Genomic DNA, 26,704 nt, shown 5'->3' with positions numbered 1-26,704 from the left:
TGACAGCATTATCCCTCTGTTTTTCTTTTTTTTTTTATGTAGCAAATCTAGCAAAGCTCCAAGCTCATGCTCATGTGCTGTCCTTTTTGCAAGTGATTTTATTTTAAAACTGGAACTTGAATTCTCCATTTGTTTAACAAGTCCTCCCTTTTTTTTTTAAATAAAATTAATTTATTCTACAGACCAGTAAACTTCCAGACTCTTCCCTATTTACAAATTAACAATTTTGCTTGCAGATCATTGCTTCCCCCTCCTTTTCCTATCCTGTGACGCAGAAGGTGAAAAATCAGACAACATCTGAAGGTCTGTAAGGCAGTGCTCCCATCTACAACCACCTGGCCCGTTGGGACCTCAGTGAAGAACAAGAGCGACTATGTGCTGCTTCCAGAGGTGCCGCCTCATTCACAGCATGTGTGAAGGAAGCGGGTCCATGTTAAACCCATCAGCCAAGAGCATCTGGCCTCTCCCTGCTGCATGGGCTCCTCTGAGCTGGGTTTTAGCTGTGCTGAGGAAAGAGAAATACCCCCACCAGAGCAAACTGCTCCTGTTGCCTTCTGAAGGGCCATGCATTTGGGGAGAAGGTAGCATTTGCTGCAGGAATGAGATCCATCAGCCCTCATCTCACACACCCATGGGCCAAGAAAGGCAGCTCTCACATTGCAGGAGGAGGCAAGGAGCCTCGGAAACAATTTCCCTGCCCTCTTGAAGTGGGAAAGACAAGCGACTCCGGCGCTGGGGACATGCTTTGCTAGCTCAGGAAAGAAGGCACCCCCAAAAAAAATAAAAATTTGACCCAACCCAAAACTCCAGGCAAATTCAAGGCGTTTTGAGCAGATTGTGGCTTGGCTTGTACCTCTCTTGGCACTAAGTGGTAACTTCTAGCTGGGTACAGTGAGATCTGCTCTACCTGGAGACCTATCCAGACACTTCAAAGCCACCTCACTCAGGTCCTGCTAGCACTGTCACCCAGGCCTGGCAGCCACACGAGGACCCAGGAGTCCTGGTGATGGGGAAGACAAGCTGTGTGAGGCAAACCAAGAGGGATGTGTGAGCACTTTGTCTGCAAGCAAAGCTGCCCTTTTGGATGGTCTCCCACCCCCTACAAGGCACGCAGTCCCAGTAAGCAGCCTGGCCTGTAAAACCACCCTAAGGGCTTCAGTGACCTGTAGTAAAAGCATTGACAAGATAGTGCATACCTGGCCACAGCAGGTTTCTGCTCTACCCTCTCTTCCAGGGCTCACTTCTACCAGGGACCTCTTTTTTTCTGCTATAGATGCATGTGGCTGCACTGGTCTATCAGAAAGCCACCAAGCAGCGGTGACCACTGCAGTGCCTGGTCCTTCCCAGCAGCAGTGCTGCTACAACCATTGCTGGCAGGGTTTTACATCTGCGGGGAGGGACTTCAGCCATCAGTGAGGGCAATTGTGCCCGTCGCTGCAGTCAGCTGGCTGTTCACCCCCCCTGGCAGCAGCCCCATTCCTTTTGCTCTTCCTGGGCATTTCTATTTCTTGAAGAAAAAAAAAAAAATCCTTCAATAGCTTCTACTAAAAGACATGTAGTGTTTTCATTCCTGGGAGCCCAGCTGAGCACCTGCAGGGTGAGGCTGCCCCTTACCTCTGGACCCAGCCTCTGTCCTCTGTCTGACCCCCCCCGAGACATTCCGAATGACTAATAACTGATGCAAAGTGTGGGTGTTGTCATATTTTTCAAGGTTTGCCTTGAGCAATGGAAAATATTGCCTGGCTGCAGTAGAGAGAAGGCAGAAGGCTGAGCTGATGCCCTTACAGAGAGCTTAGGTTTTGAAAAAGCAAGGAAGAGAGGGAGGAAGAAAGGGGTTATCTAGGGACTCTCAATAGGTACAACAAGGAGAGAAAGGACAAAGGAACAGAAATGGCAGAACAGCAGGAAAAGCCTTCCTCGAATGCGATTCATTAAGCTTTGGAAAAAATCTTCTCCTGGCAGAGGGTGGGAAACACATGCCTCAGGGAGCCTGAAAGCCAGCCTGGATAAACCCTCATGCCTCTGCAGCGGTGCCCTCTCAGGCACACAGATCCGTGTGTGCGAGAAAAGCCTCTGCATAGGGATCTGCCATTTCCATCGTCATCCCAAAACGCCACAGTCCCTTGGCAACTGATTTGCAGGGCAATGATATCAGAAGGGATGTTGGCCGTACTGGGCTCTCACCCCAGAGGGGACGTGCTGAGGTGCTTTGGCTGGAGGATGGAGCCCGTCATAGCTTCGGGCTGCCATCTCACGATGGGCATCCCCGGGGAAGAGATGCAGGGACCCCGGCTTGGCCCCAGAAGAGCTCTTAGTCCAGAGGGAAAGAGAAGAGGCTGCAAGCTCCAAAATGGCACTGACCCTTTCAGCCTCCCAAACCCCCAGCACTGCCCCAGCCTCGGGGCTGGTGCCGGCTCCAGCCAGGACATCGCCTGCCGCCGACACGGCTCCTAAAAGCAGCAGGGAGCGATAAGGACATCGCGGCTGGGTTGCTGGTGGTGGCAGGAGGAGGTGGTGAGGCTGGTGCAGTGGTGAGGGGCATGGGTGCCCCACATCCCCCCACCATCCAAGCCCCCAGGCGTGGGGGCTTCAGTAGAAGGAGTATTGGTTTTCCACTGCCCGGGTCCGGCTCCGGGCACCGTCAGCCTCGTGGTAGTCCTCGGCACTGGTGGTGGGCGGCTCTGGCCGGCGCTCGGCGCTGTCGCTGCGGCTCCGGGGGCCCAGGGCACCCTCCAGGCGGTGGTAGGGTGCGGGGACAGTGACAGCAGGGGTCACGGCCACCCCCTCGGCAGGCGGTGGGGCTGGCGGGCCAGCGGGTGCTGTGCTGCAGAAGTAGTGCGGAGGCGGCAGGTCGACCCGGCAGCCTGGCGGCTGTGACACGAGGGCTGGCGGGGGGCCGGCATCTGCAAGGGAGACAGGAGCTTGACCCCTCCGATGCTGCCTGGGGGCTTGGCCCCCCCCTTCTCCCTCGCCGGCACCTTCCCACACCCACCTTCTCCCTGGCTCACCCTGTCCATCCTTGATCCTGCCCTTCTCCAACCCTCCTTGCCCACCCTCTCCCAGCACAGCAAGATGCTCCGAGTCCCACAGACCCCTCTGCTCCTCTCCTGCCCGAGCCAGGGGACGGACACCCACAGCCAGGGACACCCGGGTCCACCCCGGCACAGCCCTGCTGCTGCATGGTCCTCCCTGCCCACCTTCCGTGGGGTAACATCCACCTTGGCGCATCTCCAGAGCCACGCACACCAGCACGGGCACAGCTTTAGGGAGGGGGTCGGTGGGGGAAATCCCAGGGATCAGTCCCTTTTAGATCCACGCGAGATCCCAGCCCAAGCACCAGTCCAACCCTCCACATGCAGCCATGCCCCTGCCCGACCCTGGCGCCTACCGGGCAGCGGGCTCTGGGCCACGACGTAGCTGCGGAGGGTGATGTCGGCCGCGCCGCCCGACTCGAGGGGGATGGGGTGCGTGTGGAAGTGGCGCAGCATGTCGAAGATGGTCTGGAACCAGAGGTGCTGCACGTGGCACTGCCCGCTCTCGTTCAGCGACAGGCGGAGGTGCTGCAAGTGCAGAGGGCCAGCGGGTGAGCTGGGGATTGCAAGGGTGAGATCCACCTTGCAATCAGCAGAATTCACCTCCATCAGCCAAGGGAGGTTTGCTCGCAACATAGGGCTGTTCTTTTTCTTTTTTTCCCCGCCTGGCTGGGAGGGTCTCCTGCTACAGGGTGTTACCTGCAAAACCCCACTTGCTGCAGCCCCGGGAGAAGTTTATCCCCTCCTGGTGATGAACACTGTACAGAAGCAGCCAGAGAAGAGCAGCTGGGTGCAACCAGGGGGGCTGCAACTCCAATCCTGCTGACACAGACAGCGTCGGGAAGCCCACAGCCCACCTGAACTACTTCTTGCAGGACAGGGGACAAGAACAGGCAGTTATACCTCAAGCCCTCGTAGTGTGTGCCCTCTGGTAGAAAAGGGACCCAGCAGAAAACTCCACATGGGTTGTTTTTTTCATAGTGCATCTGTATACTTCAGGACATGGAGCGGAGAAGAAGAGGGCAGGGGATGATGTGCTGGGCTCCTGTGGGGTATTTAACCTTATGCCCATGTAGCAGGCACTGATCCAGCTGGGAAAATGCTTGAAGGGGCTGGGCAGGGTGCAGATGGCTCTTGGGGGACAAGGGCAGGTAGTCCCGAGGGATGTCCTGCCAGGGTGCAGCAGCTCTCCGCAGAGCTGCCGTGTTTGGGGTCACCGCATGGCACCCACTTACTCGCAGGGTCCCAGCAGGGCAGTAAGGAGCCCGGGGTGCAGGGCAAGGCTGGCACTAATTTTCAGGGAGAAGCAGAGGGCACCCACCTTCGCTTTCCCCTGGAAGTTGAAGGTCAGCACGTACTCCCCCGGCCGCGTTTCGCTCTGCCGAATGACAAACAAGCCGTGGCTCCGGGCACCCCCGAAGAGCACTAACTGAGCCGCCTTGATCCGTGAAAGAGTCCCATGGAACCAGGGGAAATCGGAGAGGTTGATCTCTGCCTCCACCTCGCTGTCATCCCCTGTCCGCAGGAACAGCAGGTTTTCAGGGAGCACCCAGACATCACCACCCTCTCCCACCCCTTCCTCCTCTCCCACCCCTTCTTCCTCCTCTCCCTCTATGCACCCCTAAGAGCGAGGGCTGGGGTCACATCCTGCATCCCGGTACCTGCGAGATGCCCGCTGGCGGTGGGGGCGGACTCCAGCGTCTGCAGAAAGCTCTCCAGCGGGACGTGGGTGAGGAGCTCTCCCAGGGAGTCCCTGCCCCGGCTGTGGGGTGCGGGGACGGCAGTGGCCGTGGCGGTGGTGTGAGCGCCGGGCAGGGCACATCTGTCTGGTGGCCTGGGCACATCTGGAAAGGAATTTATAGAGGGATAGGCTCATGGCTCAGCATCACCTACCATCGCTGGACAAGGCTGGGGGCTGTCCTGCTCAAAAGGCAACCACATTGGAACACCCCTGGCTCCTGGGGACATCTCGGGGCTAAGTTATGGCTCTGGCCACAGCTTGGGGGACTCCCTTTCAGCCTGTGCCGGGTCTCCTTCCCCCGGCACAACCGGGATGGGAGGCACGGATGTGTCTTGGTTGGGCATAGAGATGAGGTGGGGCTGTGCAGGTGGAGGCTGCTCGCTGGGACCTGAAGACCCCAGTGCCTGCAGACAGGGACTTGATTTTCTGCACATACCAGGATGTACAGGGGCAATATCAATGTCTTCAACACGGGTGGGCCACCTCCCCAGGGCGGGGGCAAGTGCGAGGAAGAGGAAGGCGATGGACAGAGGAAGATCCATCCCCACAGCACCCGCTTCAGGCTCCTTCACTTTATTGCTGGCGGGATCTGTCACCTGGAGACACCCACCCTCCCCGGGGGGTGTTTTTCCCAGACGTAGGTCCTTACCGTCAGCCAGGAACTCGCAGCTGCAGGAGGACACCCTGCCTGGCAGACAAGCTCCCTGTGCGCAGGACGCCAGCTCGATGTCGTCCCCACTGTCCCTGGGGGAAGAGCACAGAGCAGACGGTCACGCACCGGCTGCCATCCTGCAGAGACACGCGTGCATGGCACCTCCGCTCACAGGCGTGTGATGGGGACTCAACCAAATGAAATTCCAGCTGTGATCCGGGACCACATCCCAATGCTCCTCGCTTCTTCCCGAAGGGGCTGCCACGGACAGAAACACCCACGGCATCAAGAGGCAGTGGCTGGCAAAGCAACATGGCTTTTTTGGGGTGAGAAACCGGTGTGGGAGGGATTAAACCCTTGAAAGCCTTCACTATGTGGGTCATGCTGGTCAGTCCTAGCTGCAGTATTTTGCTGCAACCTTGTTGGTTTGGATAGAAACGTAACCTTGACTTTCAGCGCTTTGCTTTGCAAGACATCAGTACACACGCACACACGCACACTCCCACCACCAACTTCCACCCAAGGGCGCTTTCGCTTTCACCCTCTGCAAAGGGAATTACCAACCCACAGGAATTACGCCCCTAAAAGACACCAAAAAAAACAAACTGGGAGGCCCAGAGCGAGGCAGTGAGCGACAACAGAGCAAGGGGGGGGCCACAGCGGTGCGGCCCCCGCAGAGAGCATCCCTACTGCCCGACCCCTGCCCGTGCACTTCAGCACCCTTCTTGCGCAAGCCCCCCAACTTGCTCCACAGCCTATTTTTATCGTGGCCGCCGGCCAGAGCCCAGCACTGCCGGAGCTGCCTGCAGCACTCGGCTACTCTTGCTTAACGGCAGCCACGTGGGTGCAGGCAGCGAGGAAGCGGCTGCGTTAGTGGTAACGGCTCACGAGGGAGCTGCTGAATTATTTAGCGGCCAGTAAGTGAATCAGCCATTGGGAGTCATTCAGCTGCAGCCGGTTAAAAACAAGAAGGGAGGAAGGAAACCAAAACCAACAGCGCTTTGCAGAAAAGCCGTCGCCGGGCGCTCGCGCAGCGGCTCCGGCGTGCAGCCCTTGGCAAAAGCATCGGGAGCTGATTGAAAATTCGTTCTTGGCACCAGGCGTGTGTGTCGGTGTATTAAACAGCTCATTATTATTTGCTCTGGAGTTCATTATTATTTGCTTTACAGTCACGTCCGGAGGCCAAAGCGGGACTGCGCTGGGTGCTAAGCAAACATAAAAGGCTGGGAGGCTGCCGGCGGTGGAGCGAGGGGCTGGTGCGGGGCTGCCGGCAGTTTCTGCAGTGGCTGGAGGCGAGCATGGCCGAGGTGCTCGGCTCCGGCTGGAAAACCGGCACTGAAACATGCAGTGGGAAAAAAAAGGGCCGTTTCCCAGCCTCGCCTCCATCGGCAGCCCAGCCTCAGCTTCACTTCTTGAATTATATGTTTTAAAAAAAAAACAGCAAAAGGAGCTGAAGGACCACAGATCTGGAGTGCATTTAGTGCATCCTCCCTGCAAGATGCAGCCTTCGCAGCGACTGACCCTGCAGTGCCCAAATTGCATCTCTCCAGCAGAAGGGGGCAAAGGCAGCTGGAGCCTCTCCAAGCCCCTGTTCCAGGTTTGCTCGAGGTTTTCACCTCTGCAAGCTTGGACACCTTATTTTTCCAGAATTGTGCCAAGAAGGGCAGTGCCAGGGTTTCCCCGGAGCCTGGGGAGCGCCTGGGCTGATCCTGCCTCCCCAGGACCGGGCCTGTCTGAGCCAGGTGAAGGGCGGCAGCACCGGGCACGCGAACCTTCCTACAGTGTAACCCAACGCGTGGGCCGATGAAAAAGCAGATGAGAACTTTTGGTAGGGTTGTCATGACTCCAACGGCAGCATTAATACCACAGTGATAGAAACATAAACAAACCAATTTAGCCAGCAGAATCTTATCTATACCATGGATGCTGGACTGGAAAAAGGCATAGAAAATAGCTCAACTACAGTATAAAACCTTCAGAAGGCAGGTGTTAGGAGCTTCCCGTGCTAAGGACTGCATTCCTGGGTCACCTGCCTCTGCCTGGCTGAGACGACACAGAGCAGGCAAGGGTGAGCAAGCAGCCAGTGCCCTGCAAGGCTGCACCTCTGACACACACAGGCTGCTAACTTTGCCTCCAGACTTCTGCTGGCGTGAGTCAGGGACTTTCTGTAATAACTCAAGTAGCAAAAATTGCATCAGGGGTAATAACCCGTGCTTGGTGGTGACGGCACCACAGCATCTTCTTCCAGTGAGCCTTACCCAGGGTCAATGCAGTCCTGGATATCCGCCACCCAGGAGTGCTTCTGCAGGGAGTCAATGGTCTCCAGGATGTATTCAGCCCCGTTCTCCACCTGCAGGCAATGCGGGACAGTGTCAGGCTGTGCCAGGGTCCTGCCACCCACCCCCAGGGCAAAGCACACCCCGTAACCCAGCCGGACCCCCACATTCACCTGCTGCTATGAAACAGCACCTTGGTTGAACAGGAGAGTTGTCTGCCTCATCCCAGCCAAGGGATGCCGAGGGGTGACCCACAGAGATGCTTTGGTGTGTCCAAGCGTGACCCCTGACCAAAGTCAGGGCTCAGAGGAAAATCCCCACCCCGTCGTTATCAGCAAATGCATCACAAGATTTTTACAGCCTCCGTGCACACCTGGCTGGCAGCACTGGGGGTGCACGGCACCACACACCAGCACAGACAGCATCCCTCGCTTCTGGGGAGCCTCGGTGTCCCCCAAAAACTAGCTCTGCACAGGTAGAGCAGAAGCCATGCTGCTTTCTGCCCCCAAATCCTGCCAGACTCCTAAATCCAGGCATTTAAAACCTCTCCTCTTATCTTTTCTGCCTGCTGGTCCATGAGGCTTCTGATTTCTGATTGCAACAGGGTGGGAGAGAAACCCACTTTAACAGGAAAAAAAAAAAAAATTAAAAATCAGGATGCAAAAGAGCCTCCAGAATTGCAAGCCCAAAGGAGCTGGGCCTTTCTGGGGCCAGGGAGGACCCAGAAGCCCCCACATCAGCGACAGAGCAGCAGGTCTCAGAAGCCACACCACGCAATGCTGTGTGCCTCTGGCAGGTTTCCCCGCATCCCTCCCAGACCCCTTATACATCGCGTTCCCGAGCTGGTGAGGCAGCCCTGACTCCAGGAGGGTATCGCATTGCCAGCTGAGACAACCTCCTAGCAAATTAAATTAATCACAAACAACTGAATCACTGTCCTGAAAATAAGCAGGGCATGCAGGGAGCAGTGCCCAGCGCCTGGGCTCGGGCCAACCTGCTCCCCTGCTGCAGCCCAGGGCTGTGCATGGGTGATCCTGACCCGAGCAGAAGCAGAGGTGAGCAGCAAAGATCCCTCCCTCTGTTTAACCAGAGGAAAGGAGCCTCTCTGGCATTCTGAGGGCAACACATGAAGCTGGCATGGGAGACAGGCTGCTCTCTCACGCAGAGCATGACAGTAAGCAAAGCACGTGCAGGGCTTGGGTATTTTGCAAGTGCCTGCTTGTGCAATGGAAAAAAATGCATGTACGTGGTGTCTGACAGGCGGTGGGGACATGCTGCCTGCTAATTTTTAGGCAATTTGATAGAAACTATTCCAGCGTGGCCTCCCTGAACAAGGCAGGGGCTTTTCCACCTATCATAACCTGCCAGAGTGCGGCACGTTGCGTGCGAAGGTTGAGACCAGGCTGGACACTAGCCCTGTAGATGGGAAGGCAGCAGGAAAACCACAGCAGCCAGCTCCCTTTCTTGCCCCTTTAATCCATACCCCGACATCGAAGGGTTTTTCACCCCCTCTGCAAGCCCACCCAGCAAAGGGGAAATGCAAAAGAGCAGCAGGAAGATGTCCTAGCAAGAAGGGCTGGGGCAGAAAGTGAGCTACAAATAATAAAGGATGTCAGGAATAAAGGAAAAGCATCCTGCACCGACAGCCGGGAGGGGAGGGCAAAGGCTGGCTGGAACGGCAGGAGAGAGGCAGCAGGAGATGAGAAGCCAGCAGATGGGCTCAACGCTGTGTTCACTGCCTCGGGTAACTCCAAGGATCGATTGCAATCAATTAACCCCGTGGCAGGGTAAGCACCCTGGCCAGAACAGGACAGGAGCAGGTTTGAGGGTACCTGGTAAGTCAGGCGTGTTCAGACAGGCAGGGTTTGGAGCGTTCCCCGGGGTAATTAAGGAAATGGCTGAAGCAGTCGCAGGGCTGTTAGCAGTGGGAGCGGAGAGAGCATGTCTGGCTCCAAAAGATGGGAAGAGGGCAAGCCCAGAGCCCTCCTCCAGCAGCAAGAGAAACCAACCCTCCATAGTCACCCAAGAAGCATCCTGGAGCTGAATCCCCCCTAGCAGGGATCTGCCATGACCAAACCCTGTCAAACCCATCTGCTCGTGCTCGTGACAGCCCCAGGGATGGGGAGAAGCAGCGTCACATCCTTGGCGTTGGCCACGTTTTGGACACTGATGTGACACTTCAGCAAGCAGGGTAGCGAGACATGGTTAAGATGACTCTTGTAAGGGGATCTAGAAAACATGATCAGAAGTAGCTGATGAGCCATATTCCAAGAGCAGTTATCGATGGCTAACAGGTTATCGATGGCTAACGATCAAAGCCGAGGGATATGCTCAGGAGCCCCTTCACATCAAGGACTCTTTCTGTGCGTGCTGCTCTTCAGTAATGATTAGGACAAAAGCAAAGTGAGGATGCCTAATCAATTCATGGATGACACCGCGTTGCAAGTGTGTTGAAGGATGAGGCAAGAATTCAAATGAACTCATCGAAGCTGAGAAATGCTCAGTGGAAGAAAAAGCTGAAACCAGCCTCCAGCACAAGGACACAGGCGAGCTCTGGGCTCACGCTGATCACTCTGGGCGTCTGGGCTGGGGAACCACGACTCTGGAGCAGTTCTGCAAAAAGCATTGAGGGGTTACACCAGCCCACAAGCTGTGTATGAGTCAACATCATCATCAGGGTTCAAAGCAAGCAAGTGGATCAACTTGGGCTGGATAAAGAGGAAGAAAAAGGGAGAAGCAATCAAAGAAGCAGCAATCCTTCCCATCTGCTCCTGGCCACAGCACCATGTACATTTGGGGGCATTCTCTCTCCAGATCCCAGAAGGAAAGCGGGGAGGACCTTGGGCTGGTCAGTCTGGAGAGGAGAAAATGCATGAGGTTGGTCTTTGAAGCACAGAAGACAACAGCTGTATTATCCTCTGGGTCCATTGTGGCCACCGACCGCAGCAGAGGTTGAGGTTGAGGTTGAACAGCAAGAAGCCCTTGGGGCAGGGAGGATGCCGTCAGGAGGTGTGGGAGCTTTATAAAGAGCCAGGTTTGGTGGAAAGGGATTTCCTGCAGGAAAGCCTGCCAGGGCCAGGCAGGCTACCAGGCTTGGGGGCTTTCACGAAGCCAGGTTCCATTTTTTCCCTCCTCTGCTTTCACAGTTTTCTAAGCTTTTAAGCAGGTGCATTCAGCTGGGAAGCCTGGCCTTTCCGCTCTGCCTTTGCCACACGCTTTTAGGGAGAAGCATCAGGGAGAGAGGTGGGTTTTTAGCAGAGGCAGGACACAGAAATCCTCAAAATGCTGGTGTTCCCCCACATACATGTGCTACCTCCCACCCAGGCACGTCCAACAGCTCTGATGGAGAACATGAGTCCATTAGTAGAGCAGGGAGGCACAGCCTCATTAGCTGGAGAGAAACACTATCTTCAACAACATGTCCATCATCATGGTGGCCCATCACGCCCCAAGCTGGGACCCTGCGAAATTCAGCCCTGATTTGCCATAACAAGTCGCTCCCTTTCAGCAGAGCAGAAGGGAGCATTAAGCTAATTAATTGCACGATATGGAAACTCTTTCTGGGGAGAGAGACTTTCACTCTCTGCTCGTGCCCCCAGACTTGCATGGGGTGGTTGATCCCCAGGGCCTCGGTGGCCCCACACAGCCGTTCCCATCACCCTGTGTCGATGAAACAGCCACCACATGCCACCGATCCAGGGCAGCGGCCGTCACAAAACCACAGGCAGCCACATCAAAGAGCATTTCCCCTTGCAGGTTGTCTCTGGACACTAATTTAACCCGTCTCCTGGTGACACGGAGAAGAAAACCCCACAGGGAAAGTCAGGCAAACAGCTCGATCCCAAAATACCTGGGCATCAGGTGGAGGTTGCATCATTTTGGAGGGGGGGGACACGACACGCACAACTCAGGGAGGGGAGGCAGCGATCCCGCAGAGAGCATTAGAGCTGTCGGCGTCTCAGCTCCGAAAACCAAGGCAACGATCCCCTTGGGGACTAAGCATCCCTGCAGCGGGGGCTGGATGCGAGCACGGATGGGGTCCCCGTCGGAATACGCACTGCTGTCACCCTGCTCTCACCTTTAGGACGAAGGTGTTGTCTTTGTCGGGCATCTCCAACGGCATGGTGGTGCGGACCTCAATGATGGCCGACAGCGGGATGCTCACCTTGGGTTTGGAAGCCTGGGAAAAGAAAAACAAAGAAAAAATTAAAAGAAATCGATAAATAAAAGTCACTCAATTGAATCAAACTCTCCCGGGGGACGATGCAGCATGGCTCTCAGAGGCAAGATCGTGGCTCAGCCTGCACAGTTATTACAGAGAGGGGGGGGAAAACCGCATTGATTTCCTTCATGTGCCTGATAACTCCAAGCTCTTTTAATTAAACCAAGAGGCGGCCCCGTGGAAGATAGGGAGGTTAGTGCATTTAACTGCCAAACCTCTTCCTTGCTCCAGCGCAGACTGATATGCCAGCTCTGCCAAGACCACTTATTTCTCTCCTTTATAAACCCTCTCCCGATGGAGATCTGCTATCTGCTGGGGGACAGTTCCTATGCAGAAAGCAGCCCAGGAAGACTCCCCGTTTATGCAGCGCAGGAGCAGCATTTCAATCGAGAAGCTACGACACAGCAGCCTTAGCCATGCAGGGAATTTTAATTACATTAAAATAAAGAAAAATGAATTTCTCCCGGGGACCCTGGCACCTGCCGGAGCCTCAATGGGGGGGCAGGACCCGGTGCCTCCCACTTGAAGTCTTTGCTGAGCAACAAATTCCCCAGATATTTGTTTTAATTATAACAAATCCCTCCAAAGGAACCTGCAGAGCTGCTCCCGAGGGCTGGTCCCCTCCGGGATTTGGAGAATCGTGGCTGCAGGAAGCAGAGATGCAATTCAGTCACCGAAACCTGCGCCTGGTACCTTGGGCGCACGGGATGGGACGAGGCCGGTGATGAGCACTGGGCTGCACGTTACCTACAGTGGGTTCAGTTCCCTTTTTTGGGGGGGAAAAAATAAATAATCCAAGACAGAACAGGAACTGCTTTTTCCCCTCCAGGATGTTTCGTTTCCACCAGCCCCAGGGCCCCAGCGCTGCCTCCAGGCACCTATCGGCCATGTGGGGCTCAGCCCTGCCCTGGGGAATTTTTCCATTTTGGTGTTTGTACAGGAGAAGGTCAAAAAGGAAGAGGCAGCTGCTTCGAAAGGAAATAAAATAGGGTATTAATTCACCCATGAGCCAGAGAAGGGTATTCTCCAGGAAGGCTCTTCCCTTTAAAGATTTAAAGACATGACCATAGTTTTTGTAGGGCCTACACAAAAACAGCGCTGTGGGCTGCTGAAGCAAGAAACTGTTTTCCTCCAGCTGTGCCAGGCTGGTGCCACTTTTACAGCTGAATCATTTGCCAGATGGAAAGCAAGATGGGATAAGGGGAGAAAGATGCAAACCAAAGCAAGGTGTGATTATAACAGAAGAGCAGACAATGTTCATAAAAGTTGCCGTAAAATAATTTCAAAATTGATTTTTAGAGGCAAATCAAGATACATTAAAAAAAATGCCTCTATGAGCACTCTTTTAAATGTTTTAAGAGCAGAAGTTGTTCGATTTTAACCTGTGTTTATTGTCCCTTTGGTGTGGCCTGTGTGCCAGCGCTGCTCTGTGCAGCCCGCACCCCCTGGGCTCACCGGATCCTCCGTACATCGTGCCAGGGACACGGTGGTTTCCTTCCAACCAGGTCTCGTGCTGTCCCTGGGCCGAGGAAGCCCCCCGAGCCAGCTACCAGCGATGCACGCCATCCGTACCAGCGCTGAGCAGCTCTATAGAGAGATCCACTTGAGTTTAAACTCATGTTTTATATTTTATCAGGAAAGATGTGACAGTTAGGCGAGAGGCACGGACTAACACCAACAGTGCCAAGGTTCATTTTGGCCTCAAAAAATAGAAAATGCTGTTCAAAAATATGAAATATCCTGCTGTCCCTATGTATAATGTATGGATCCATCTCTCTACCAAACCGAGGGTTACCAGAGGTTCAGAGCACATCAAAACCCATGGAGCAGCAGCCCCGGGTGCGTCCCCGGCATGAGGATTCGCGTTCTCCCAGCTTTGCTACCAGGGACTGAAACATAAGCGGGAAAGTCCTGGAGAAGATGAAGTAAATGAGATTTGTCTTCCCTAGGTATTTAAATAACAGGAGATTTCATTACCAGCACATACAGCTAGTAACGCCCCAGGGAACGGCTTATTATTTGCCCTGTGCTCTTCAGAGAGGAGAACACAGGTGAGGGTTTGGCACTGCAAGACATCCCTTCGCTCAGCCCAGGAGCAAAGGTGGTCCTGCGGCGAGAAGGGGACTGAAGGTCTCGGAATCCACATTTCTTGGGCAAATTGCTCCACCGCTCAGGCTTTCCCCCAGGGAAACAGGGACGTTTCCCTCCATCATGTGCAGGGGGGATGAGAAGGGGAGGGAGGATGTGCCGAGGACATGCCGCAGTGAAAACCGGCTCCTGCTTTTGAAGCTTTCATTGAAGTTACAGGAGAACAGCAGGTGCAGGCAAGGAAAAGTGATATTGTGGATAATAACAACAATAGTATCAGTGTTCTTCTGCCCAGGAGGGTACGTAGCTGGGGCTGTCTGGGAGGAGAGCTGCAAAATCCACCCATGCCAGTGATGCTGCAGCCCCGGAGGGTATCACTGGTGCCTCTGTCCCCATCACTACAAGCTACATTGGGGGGAGCCTTGCGGGTGTAAAATTACTCCAAACGAATTATTATTTTTAAAAGAAAAAAAACCCAAACCCAAACCAAAACTGCTTTCAGAAAGTGGACTATCAGCCCTCTGAGGTCTAAAGCACAAAGCCCAGGCAGCGATCCCAGCCATACTGCTGCCGCATGAGCCACTGGTCAATCACATGTCTCCTCAACACATTGGGAAGAGAAAAAAAACCCTCTGGATGGCCTGGACTCCCCATGTCTTGATGGGGGAATGAGCTTTTCTACCAAGATTGCTGACATCTGGGGGCCAAAGGACCAGGCAGAGGCTTCAGCATCTCTCCCAAGGGGTGTGGGGAAGAAGGGGGCTATGCCCTGGTGAACAGCAGCAGTCAGGGCTTGCAGGTTGGATGGGTTTCAACCACGTTGTCCTGTCTATTCACATCTCAGCCACACGGCACCAAATCTCCCTCTGGACCAGAGCTGGATTTCATCCCAGCTCAGCGGTGGAAATAAGAAAAGCCTCAAGCAAAGCCCGACTGCTGCTTGAATTGCTCAGAAAAACAACAGCAGAGAAAATCCAGGACTTACCTTTGGAGGGACATAAAACTCGAGGAGGAACCTCTCTCCTTCTACTTTCACCGCTTTCCGGAGCAGGAGGCGGCACTTCTGCCACTGCGAGCTGCCCACACAGTTCGTGTCGTCGGCCACCATGTAGCGCAGCGTCCCCTCCCTCTGGATGTCCACCAGCTCCACCTTGGAGGAGGGCACCTTGGACAGGCGCAGCTTGTGGGTCCATTTCTCCCGTGGGTCACCAGGCTCCTTGCCCCCGGCCGGCCACGGCTCCCTCTCGGCTCTCCGGCTGCCCGGGGCAGCCTCGGCGCCCGGCTCCGGAGAGGACTTGCGATGCCACATCTCCTTCATACCGTCCACCACGCACAAGCTCATGTTCCTCAGGGAGAAGCCTTTCTTGAACTTGGGCTTGGCGGCAGCGTGGATGGAGACGTCCTCCGAGCTGCGGGACTGGCCGTAGGAGGACACCTTGCGTGCCTGCGCTTGCTGGGCCGGGCTCAGGTACCGTCCGGCACCCAACGGGGGGTCCATGCTGTCCAAGGACTCGGTGGATGTCTCCTCCTTCCTCGGGGTGACCTCGCGCCCGTAGGGGACGTGGCAGTTCTGCAGCCCCACGAAGGGCACGATGTTGTACTTGGTGGGGGAGTCGGACACGAACACCCGGCTGACCTCCAGGCTGAAGATGTCCAAGAAGTTGGCGGCGAAATGGTGGGAGAAGGAGGTCTCTGCCCCGGGGGTGTCGTAGTGGGGGTTCTCCTTCAGGAACTGGCAGAACTTTTGGGCGAAGTCGACGGCGGCTGCCTGGGCGTGCAGCTCGCAGAACTCCCTCCAGTCGGGGAGCGGGGAGGAGGGCTCCTGGCACAGGGCATCGCCGTTCATGGCTGCCCCATTCCACCTGCCGGCGGGCTGCGGGGGCGAGGGGACAGCGTGAGCGTGGGCACGGACACGGGCAACCCACCCTGTGCGGCCATGCCGTGTCCCCTCCCCAAATGGGGGTCTCCCCCCCCCCCACCCGCCACGATATAGGAGCCGGTTTGCAGGCCCGGCGTACACGGAAGCGCCACGGGAAAGCGTTTTTGTGCCGTTCCCTCTCCACCTCATACGCTAGAAAAAAAAATCTTGGCCCCGGCAGCAGCCATAAATTGTACTTATTTTACGATTATGACCATGCAAAAGCATTATTGATTTCTCATAAAACCGCTAAGGAGTCCCCGACCGGAGGAGCCCAGGGGGATTCGCCTTCAGGGTTTCTCTCGCCTGTGTGTTCTGCCTGGGCACGGGGGCAGCTCTCCCACGGGGTGAGGGAGCACCGGGCATCCCAGTGGCACCTGCGTGGGTGCACAGGGTGGCACCCTCCCCTCTGCACCCAGCGGCTGGTCCTTCTCTTTCTCCATCCGTATTTCTGCCCTGATCCTTTGCCGCATCAATTTTTTTTAAAATTTTTTTTTTTTGAGAGAGACTTATTAGAAGAGACACGGATCTTGCTTCTTCAAGTGGCTCTGCCAGAGCTGCTCGTTCCCAGACTTTATAGCCCAGACCCTCCTCGGCCAGGTGACATCTCTGCTGGGGCAGGTGCTGCTCTCGTGTCCCCCTGCCACGGCCGAGCCCTCACTGTCTGGTCACATCTCTGTCAGACCGAGCTGAGCTGCTGGAGCTACGTGGGAGCTCAGCCCCTGCCCCTCACCCTCCTGGCTGAACATCAGGCACCGTGGCATAAGAGATAACCCCCGGACAGGTCCTCAGAGGCCAACAAGTCGGTAGGGTACAGGGGGAAAAAAAACCCAAAACCAAACCCAGAAGCCAGACCCAGGAGCCCACCAGAAGTTGAAGGGAGCTGAAGACCAGACCTGCACACCCATGGGAGAAGCACCACTTTGCCCGACCTCCACACTGGTCCCTCTCCCAGTGGCCGTGAGACTCGCAGGGACATGTGTGCATCTCCAGCTTCGTGCTTACGCTGCGCTTCCCAAACCTCTTAACCTAGCTTTGGGCAGCTTGAACCGCCTCCCCGGGAAGACCCCAGCAGCGATCACATCCCAAAAATCATCTCTCAGTGCCGAGATGGCTGGTGCCTGCTGGTGACGGCGAGCCTTGCCCAGTGAGCAACTGGGGCATCGCTCAGCTCATGTCCCCAAACACACGTTCCGTGTGTCCAGGCACCCCTCCTTCCCGCTGAGGGCAGCAGTTTGGCTAATCCTCCTCAGCTGGCTCAAATATAGAGCCCTGGGGTCTCTGCGGCTGCCATGCTCCAGACCCCTGCCAGACTTCAGAAAGGACGGGACAGGTCCCCTGGATTTTCCTGTTCTCCACTCACAGAGCAGTTCTTTTGCTGGCGAGGGATTAGTCCTGCTAACAAATCACGTGCAGTAACCCGCCAGCAGCTTACACGGCCAATAATTACCGCTCGGATGAACCGCACAAGCCACGGGATCAGGGCAGGCACTGGGGACTGGGCTAACCTGCTCCTCGTCCTCCAGACCCCAACCACGTTGGTCACCAGACCCCAGGTGGGACTGAGCCCCAAAAGCCGTGATCCAGAGCAGCAGCCGTGGCCAGGAGCCGGTTGCCATTTCCCCAGCACAACCCTACGGAGATGAGACACTGCTCAACCCACCAGTACAAAACATCCGAGCGCTCTGGCAGCACCTCCATCCCTGGAAGTGGCTCTCAAACCCCCTCAAACGGGGAGAATCTCACACAGGCAACAAAAGCGCTCAACGGAAAGAGAAACCCTGAGCTGCTTGAGAGCCAGAACTGGGGGAGCTTGGCTTCTCTGCTGTCTCATAAGGACCATGCAGTTTCCCTCGGCAGCGCCTCTGCCCCCGACATGTGGCATCTTCCCACTTTCGGAACAGGGATGCCGCTCGGTGCCCCGGCTGTGCCAGGGAGGCAGTGAGGGCAGGGCACAGACATGGCCATCGAGGACCCGCACTGGCCCCCCATGCCCTGCAGTGCCGTCACCAGTCCCCAGCAGAGCTCCAGCCCCTGCAGAAATCCCCGGCGAGGCTCTCCCCAGCATCACAGGGCTTTCCCAGAGACCTGAGCGATCCTGCTCGCAGGGATCCATGCCAGCTGGGAAAAAACCCATCCCTGCAGTTCAGGAGCAGTGTCTGAATTTCCCCAAGAGACAGTAGGAAAGCAACAGAAAAATGCAAAGCTGTTTGTTACCCGCCCAGCAAATGCAATTCCTACTTATCCATCCATCACCAAGCAGAGAATTTAAAGAGTCAGCTTGCGGCGGCAGCTACCGCCCTTTGGCTTTAAAATTCAAGCCCTGGCTCCCCACCACCGCTCCGGGAGCTGCCCCAGCACCAAGCCACGAGCCAGGAGTATTTGGGCTTGGGGAGAAAAGGGATGTGAAAAGGAATCTCCTGCTGCCGATCCAAGCGGGCATGGCAAGAGCAAGGGAAAAGAGCAGAAAGGGGCTTAGAGGGGAAGAGAAAGCCTCACAGCGATGGGTTCGATTGCATCTGCCAGAAGGGAGCGGCTCAGCTCTGGCCCCAGTGTTGAGCCCCAGGGCTTTGCTGATGTCCCCCCACTGCGGATGGGGGGAGAACGCTTCTCCCCATCCATCTCTCCAGGAAGGACCAGTGCTACAGAGTGGGGCCTGCCTGCCCCAAACTGACGGATGGCAAACCAAGATGCAACGGCCTCTGAGAGATTAAGGAAAAAAAAGAAGAAAAAAATAAAAGGCATTTCAAAAAAGATAAAGCCCCCAACAAAAAGCCTCGCCACCCAGGCACTGCAGCCAGGCTCAGAGACACGCACGCAGAGGCATCACAGCATCTTCCTTTCATCTGCACGGGGATGACAGACTTTAAAAGGCCAATTTACAAAAATGAAGCCTAGAGGAGAGACATCTGGCAGGTCTGAGGAGGCAGGGGGAGAGTGGGGGGTTTACCAAGCCTGCACCGCATCTCCAGCCCCCCCTGCCCAGAGCGGGTCCATGAGCCCCCCAGCCAGGACCCAGCAACGGAGGCTGGGAGTAAGCGGGGTGGCTGGGGGCAGCCCCCCAGGACCGCAAAGCCATCGCCGCCCCGGCACCCACCCCGGCACGTACGCATTCACCTGATTTCAGCGGGAGACAGGCTCCCAATTATCTGCGTAGATTTACCTTTAATCTCGGTGCCTCCGCTCCCCTCCATACCAACAGCACTGCCCCACTTCTTGAAATAACTTATCATGCCACAGACAGCATCCCTGGGCAGAACAGTGGAAGCGAAGACGAAAATAAGCTCAGGATGAAAATAAGCAGCAAATCTGCGATTGCTTTTTGGAAAGCAAGGGCCACCCGCTTCCAGCCCAGCTTACTGAGGGTTGCAGCGTGCTCCCAGGCACCTTTCGAAGGAGCCAAATCCCTTTGGAGGTGCTATCTGCCGACTCCAGAACCGGCTCAGGGGCCACAGCCTCGAGTCCCTGGCCTGGGTTACACGAGAGGACAGACATACGAATATATAAAACGAGGAGGTTTGTTGGCAAAGGGAAGCCACAGAGTGGCAACCAAGACATCAGGCTGGTGATGGGCTCCTAACCCCCCTGCGCGAGTCCCCAAACACCTCCCAGAGCAGAGCTGCGCCCTGCTGCCGCTGTCACTTGGGAAAGCAAGTCAAGGTTTAAAAAGGAAGGAAAAAAATAAAGGATTTCTGGGGATCGGCCAGGTGGAAACCCAGGTTGCAATCGCAGGCAAGAGCCAGCCGCTGGCAGCGATGTTATGACAGTATCTCCCAATAAGCTGTGCTGATGCATCCCCTGCACCGGGGATGCGTGACGGCACACACAAGTAGAAAGATCTGAAAGTCGAAGTAAGCTCCTGACCTCAAGAAGAAATGAAATTTAAACTGTCAGCACAAAGTGCAAGAGACCATGAAAAAAAAGTCTCCAGGGAAGCAGGAGTCGGGGAGCAATGACAAAGCCGCTGGGATTTGCTGAACCAGAGACGTGAGGAGGAACCAACATCTAATGAGGTGTTAATAACCCGAACGCGCAACACCCGTCATGGGATAGCCAGCACAGCCAGCCCAGCGCTTGCTCCGAGGGCTTTATTTAAGGAAACAACCCTAATAAAGAGATGTTTCCCTTCCGCCCGGCGCAGCGCAGCCAGGCTGGGCCAAAGCGATCTAAAATTCAACGGGGGAAAAAAACCCGCTGTCTGATGGAAGTTGCGAGAGGCAAGCCTGTATCCCTCCATCTCCACCTGCACGGGAGAGCTCCCAGGGCCAAGCGTGCCCCCGGCCGGGAGCAGGGAAAGGCAGGAGAGGAAGGAAAAGTCCGCACAAAGGTGTGCAGTGAAGCCCTGGCTCATGGGGAAGGAGGTCCCCAGCTCGCTCCCGGCTGCTCCGACCCAGCAAGCTGCTCAGTTTCCAGCAAGATCGATGCCACTCCCAGCCCCGGCTGGCGATCCCGCGGGAACGACGCGAGGAAACCCAGGCACCTGCTCCCCCAGAAAAGCGCCTGACCTCAGCGTGCTGGGCCAGGGGAGATCCCCAAGTCACGAGCGGGTCCAAGAGCAAGGCGATACCTTCCCCGGCCCCCCGGCTGCGAGGCGATGCTCCTGGCAGGCAGGCAGCCCCTCTGGCAGCTCGCAAGGGAGCCTGGCGCCTGCCTGTATGGCCCCGAAGCGCTGCCTGCCCCTGGCAGACGGGGAAATAGCTAAATCTGGGATAGGGACTGCCCTCGGGAATGCCAAGGCAGGGTGAGCGGCACACGGGGCTCAGAGCTGACGGCAGAAGGGAAGCGAGCACGTCACCTTTGCTCTTACTGCGCGAGCCCAAAGGGATGGGGGATGCCGTCGGCCGCGGAGCTCATGTCCCCCGCTTCCACAGCGGACACCTGAAGCATTCAAAGACCAAGCGACCCCCTACCAGGGGCTTCCTTTGCCACCTCGAGGGGCTGGGAAGGGTCCCAGCCTTCAAGACCCATTAGAGCTTTAACCACACACAGAGACCGAGCTGAGGAAGACAAAGCTGTAGGGCAGAAAAGCAAAAGTTATCCGCTCTTGTGTGTTACACACCCCTCCAGGCCCACTTACTATCCCCACCACAGCCCTGGGGTGGGAGAAGTTGATTGCTCTCTGTGCTCCTCATTGCTCCATGTACTATTTATACTCTATAGATCTTAAATCAGACTGGCTGCCTGAATCAGATAGAAGTGGAAACAATCTTTGTTACTCTCATTTACTGTCCATCCCACTAAAATATTAATGGAACAGCATTTTAGCCTCAAATTTAACGGTCAAACCACCTTCCTTGAACCAATCCCCCATTAAATGTGTGCTTTGACTCCCTGCCCAGATGCACCATAGGGTCCTCCTGTCACCTGCAGCCTAGAAAATATTTGTCCGGACTAAAAAGGCTTCTCGGGTCTTTTTTCTGCTGGCTGATGAGGGATTCCTCTGGCCGCAGCATTAGCCGGAGCGGCTCTCAAAACAGATGCCCCCAAAGCACCCAAGAGTGTTGGATGGCTATTTTCCAGGGCAGGGTTTCAGGGCGCAGGTGCTGAAGGAAGACATCTTCAAAAGATAAAATGGGCAAGAAATGACCCTTTTTTTCCCCCCTTCTTGCACATCCGACAGTCCCCCCACAGCTCTGGTCGCAATCCTCCAGTTCTGCATCCTGATGCCAAGCCCACAGGAACCAACGCTCCTGTAAATATACCAGGCTTTGGGGGCCGCATCCTGCCCGCAGCGGTGCAGCCCGAACGCAGCTTCCACCTGCCGCTGACTTACTGAGCAAGTCCCCAGCACTGCTCACCCTATGCCAGGGGACCCTCTCCTGGCCAGGACCCGCGGGTGCTGGGGGACACACGGACGCTCTCCATTCCCACGTGCAGCCCGTCTGCCCAGAGCAGCCAGGCAGAGCCCAGCCCCGTGAGACTTCCCCAGCAAAACCTGAGATTTTTCTCCATTTCCCGCTATTCTTACCAACTTCATATCACATGGCTGTTTCTCTCCCTCCCCTCCAAAATCCCCCCAGTGTACATTTTACCTCCCATGCTGAAAGCTGCTGGAAAATACAGACAAGTTAATAGACAAGATCCACTGGATCTTAGATAATCTCTTCCCTGAGTAATTCCATCCAGCTTGCAGGGAACCACGCTGCCAGCCCATGCGCGGGGCTGGAGCATCACCCAAGCCACTTAGCACGCCGCTGATCCGGGTACACCGGCGTGGGACCTGAGGGGTCTCAACTTCACCCATGGGGAAGGGGACCCCAGGGTGCAGTGAGGCGATGCTGTGCAAAGCATCGCTACAGCTAGGCATCAAGAATGCAGCCTGGGGCTTGGAGGCAGCATGGTGTGTCTGGAAATAAAGCAAAGACACCCCTTAAATGCCCCAAAAGAAAAACTGGCAATTTCTTGAAAAAAATAAAATAAAATAAAAATTTAAAAAATAGAGCTTTTGGTAAAGGAGGTCAGAGGCTGTTGTCCCTTCCCTCTTCCTCAGGTGCTACCTCACCTGCCTGTCTCCGGCCAGGGAGCTTCCCACAGAAGACTAACCAGTCCAAAGTCTATTTTTAACCACCACAATAGCAGAGCCTCCCAAGAGGAGCAGCCGAAGTCCTGTCCCCAACCAAGCAATCTCGCATTTCCCTCCCTAAGCCTAGATTTCCTTCCGCCTCTCAGCCCACAACAAAACCCTCCTCCTTCTCCTCTCGGCTTCCCACCCTTGTAAAACTATTTGCACATCCACCTCCAGGCTGGACCATCACTGGTGCCACGTGGCAGCGGGGTGCACGGTGTCACGCACACGTGTTACATATTAATTACTGACCTGGTACCTCAGGGCAGACCCTTCCCGAATTCAGACATGCCAAATAACAGGAGATTTAGCTGCTCACTCACCACCCCTGGATGTACCCGAAACTCAGGGGATTTAAAGAAAAAGCCCCGCAACATAAACCCAACAGCAATTCCCCAAACAAGTGCAAACTCTTTTAAAGAGATTACTCTTGCCCTGTAGATTGCTATGCCATTGAGGGGCTCTGCGGGTGTTTTTGGGAAGTGAGCTGTGCAGGTCAGTGGTGCAGGATGCCCAGCAAAGTACATCCCGATGTGGTACGGCACAGCCATCGCTGTGTGCCTCCATCCTGGCTCACTGCTGGGGATCCCTCCTTCGTTAGGGCAGAAAACCCCCCAAGATTGTTTTTTCAATTACGGCACATAATAAACATGGGATAAAGTTACATAGGTTTGTAGGAAATTTTCTTATTGTGTTTCTTTACTTTGCAGATGTAATTCCCCATACACATCACCGTCTCATACTTGCCTGCAAACAGCGCTGAACTGCTGCCTAATGGTATCTGAGCTTGGGAAATTCAATTCTACCCCGTGCCTTGCCCAGGACTGCTACAATCGCTGCTAATTGCTTAAGTGGTGTATTAAGCAAAACACCTCATAAAAATTCCAGTGGGCTTTGAACCCCCCCTCAACAAGATGATGCCAAAACACCCTGTTACGGCTGCCACCCCTGGCTGGAGATCCAACCTCAACCATCCCTTTTCCCTTCACCATGCAGGGGAGCTCCCGGGCAGGCAGCGCTTCGTACCCAGCGTAGCAGCCACGACCACGCAGGAGGGATTTACGGACCGCGTCCGACTTCTCCGCCAGCCCTCCTTCCCAGGGCTCCCGGCCAGCGCGCTGCCCCGCTGCGCTGCCATCGCAGCCCCTCTCCTGCCCCAGGGTCCTGCGTGCCAAACGCTGCCAGGACCTGGCGTAGCAGGGCACAAACCTGCTCCCGTCTTCCCGATGGGATCCTGGAGCCGATGCACACCGGGTCCCTTTCCTGGCCCCCCCCCCGAAACATGGCAAGCATCCGCGGGCGTCGATGGATGCAGGGCTCCAGTCGAGTCTCACCCCAAGCCCGGACCTTGCACCCAGCAGCGCGGGCGCTCCCCCAGCAAGCAGATTCTCCAAGCCCTTCTGGTTTTCCCTTTAACAAAAATCAGGTCTGGGATGCAGTCTTGCCTTTAGGGATAACCTATCCTCCTCTCCGCTGCGACAGAGCCAGCCGGAATTCAAACCTGTAATTCCTGGGAGCAGGGAGCACACCAGGTGCTCCCTGCAGCGGCAGGGTCCCCAGTTTCCCTTTTCCAGCCTCCGCTCTCCGCTCGCACGAGGAAGCGGAGCGCCGAGCCAGGCACAAGTCTCCAACCCTTATCCCACCACCTCGCTGGCATCTACGGGCAGGGAAACCGGCCAAGGGCAAGCGAGGGCACCTACACACGGGTGCACCGGGAGGGGAGCGATGCCAGGAGCAGCTTTGCTGGCCTTTGGGCTGGAGAAGAGCAGGGAAGGCAGCACTGCCCCGGGGCATCCCAGCCAGCCTGATTCAGCAAGACCAGCAGATGTGCAACCATCATCGGGTTTCTCTGCCTGCCACGCGAAGAAGAAGAGGAGGAGGAGGAAGAGGAAGGGCGTGAGCCAGTAACATCCTCATCTTGAAAAGATGGGTGATTTACCTCTAAGGAGGAAGGACGAGAGGAGGTTGGACAAGACCACCCTGCCATGAGGGTGCATGAGATGTGCTCACACCAGCCCAGGAGAAGAGGGGACAGACCTGATGGTCAAGAGGAGCGCCCAGAAGAGGTAACCCTGCGGTCAAGCAACGACAGTGCCCCTGAGCCAACCGAGGGGCTCGCACTTGAGGAAGGCAGCAATTTTAACCCCAAATCCTTGCCCAGAGCAGGGGCTCCATCCTGCAGCCCCCAGCACTGACTTGTCCCACTGGACGGCACAGGGGGAACGGTCACCTTGCGTTGGGCGAGACACTGGCAGGCAAACCCACACCCTTCTCAAATACACGTCAACAGGCTGGAGCATCTCTGCAAGGATTATGCAATTTTTTTAGAAATAAGTTATTCAACGGCCGCCCCGGGGTGCGCTGCAACGGGGAGGCACTGTGAAGCAACACCGAGGAATGCAAGAGGGGAGCCCCAAGAGCGCTCGCGATCCCGTCTAAGCGCATCTCCTGGCAGCACAGAACCACCTGTCCGAGTAAATGCGATGGCCGAGGGCCCCAGGGCAGGAGGGCCGAGTGGTTCAGAGGAGCCTGGTGGTTTAGGGACACAATCCCCCTTTAAAAGCGCAGCCCCAGATGCCCGGCATTGCAACCGTGGTCCTTCTCCACCCCTCTCCCAGCAAACCAAACCAAAAATCCCCACAGAGGGGAGGTTTGAGTAATCCACTCAAAGAAGCAGTGGCAGGGCCTGCCATGGATTTTGGGCAGGGTGCTGGGCGGACAGAGCGGTTTTACCTCCTTTCCCGTTTCAGTTCAGAGGGTCGCCGAGGTGCCAGCAGCGCGGTTCTTCCCGGTCAAGAGCATAACTTCAACTGATGAATTTCTACGCTGGAATGAGGGACCAGACCGACTCAGAGGAGCCTGGAAGGCAAAGTTTGACACCATCAAGCCCTGGTTTGAGCGCGATCATCCCCAGGCATGTTTCACCCCTAAGCCGCAGTTCGGTTACGCTCCAGCCTGACTGTCCCCTTCAGCAGAAACTAGAAATAAGGGCCACGGAGAAAGTCCCTCTGCTTTCCAAAGGCCTTCATGTGACGCAGCCCAGCCTCACCAGGGCTGGGGGAAGTTTGGGAGCTGCAGTTGCCCCACGGGTGTCCCCAGAGCCCGGTGGGAACTGGAGGCACTGGCTGCCCGGGCGGGACCGGTGCTGCTCTGCCCTTGGCAGGGGGGGGACGAAGCCCTTGCAAAGCAGACTGCAAGCCTCACGCAAAGCCCAAGAAAACAATAATGATTAAAAACAATTAAAAAAAATAAAAAAAATAAAAATAATCCATGTGAGGTCTTGCGCGTTGTCCCTACCCCCACCGGAGCATGCCCCCCCACCCCCCGGGAGCTCCGACCCGAACCGGGCAACACCGGCACCCCCCGACTTTCTCCTCCCCGGTCCGGCATCTCGCCCCCCGGAGCGGTGCCTGCCCCGGGGCGGCCCCAGCACCGCCACCGCCCCCCCCCCCCCCCCCCCCCCCCCCCCCCCCCCCCCCCGCCGGGGCTGGGGGCCGGCCGGAGGAGCACCGGTGCTCACCGGGAGGGGAAAGGAACCAGCCCGGGGGGGGGGGGAAGGCGGTACCGGCGGCAGCCCCCGGCCCACCCGTGCGGAGCCCCAGCCCGGCGGCGAGGGGAGGGGGCGGCCCGGAGCACCCCCCCCCCCTTCCTCCTCCTCCTCCTCCCCCGGTTCTACCGCGCCGCAGAAGCGACCCGGGGGGGGGGGGGGGGCGGAGGGGGGGGGGGCTCCGCTCTCCCGCTGCAACCGGGGACCCTCCCCCGGCCCGGGGGTGGGGAGGAGAAGGGGGGGGGTGTCCGTTCCTGAAACGGGGGGGTGGGGAAGAACCGGGAAAACAAGAGACCTCCCCCCTCCCCCGCCGCTAAAAGCGACCGCCATCCGGTACCGGAGGGATGCGCTCACCCGGGCCGCTGCTCGGGGGGCTCCCGGCTCGGCTCCCGGCTCCCGGCTCGGCTCCCGGCGGGCCAGCACTGCCCGGCCGCCCCCCGCACCGCCCGGCAACGCCGCCTCCCGCCCCTCCCACCGCCCGCCGCTTTAAAGGGCCCCGCCCGGCCCCGCCGGGGGGGGTCCCCGTCCTCCCCCCCCCCCCCTCCGCAACCCCGGGCCCGGCCCAGCCCAAACGGGGTGTAACGCACCGGGCCGGGGGGCTCCGCACCCCGCCGGGGGGGGGTCACCCATCCCCACCGGCCCCGTTGCCCGTGCTGGGGTGGC

The 26,704-nt window shown here is 56.7% G+C and overlaps 1 protein-coding gene across 2 annotated transcripts; it reads right to left on the bottom strand.

Moving 5' to 3' along the window:
* Positions 1-78: 78 nt before the first annotated feature.
* Positions 79-26,496, bottom strand: SH2B2 (SH2B adaptor protein 2). Of its 2 annotated transcripts, none has more exons than XM_075032522.1 (10): positions 26,396-26,496; positions 25,228-25,353; positions 14,997-15,884; positions 11,780-11,881; positions 7,684-7,775; positions 5,423-5,517; positions 4,694-4,876; positions 4,354-4,547; positions 3,389-3,560; positions 79-2,903 (listed from the first exon to the last, which is right to left on the bottom strand). In XM_075032522.1, the coding sequence occupies exons 3-10, from the start codon at positions 15,855-15,857 to the stop codon at positions 2,590-2,592; spliced, it is 2,013 nt and encodes a 670-aa protein (XP_074888623.1). In that variant the 5' UTR covers positions 15,858-15,884; positions 25,228-25,353; positions 26,396-26,496; the 3' UTR covers positions 79-2,589. The 2 variants fall into 2 exon arrangements, with proteins under 2 accessions (XP_074888623.1, XP_074888624.1); XM_075032523.1 differs by having other exon boundaries at positions 26,379-26,411.
* Positions 26,497-26,704: the final 208 nt, after the last annotated feature.

Source organism: Buteo buteo, chromosome 7 (assembly GCF_964188355.1).
Source record: "Buteo buteo chromosome 7, bButBut1.hap1.1, whole genome shotgun sequence".
NCBI lineage: Eukaryota > Metazoa > Chordata > Aves > Accipitriformes > Accipitridae > Buteo > Buteo buteo.
This window is presented reverse-complemented; position numbering and strand designations above follow the sequence as displayed.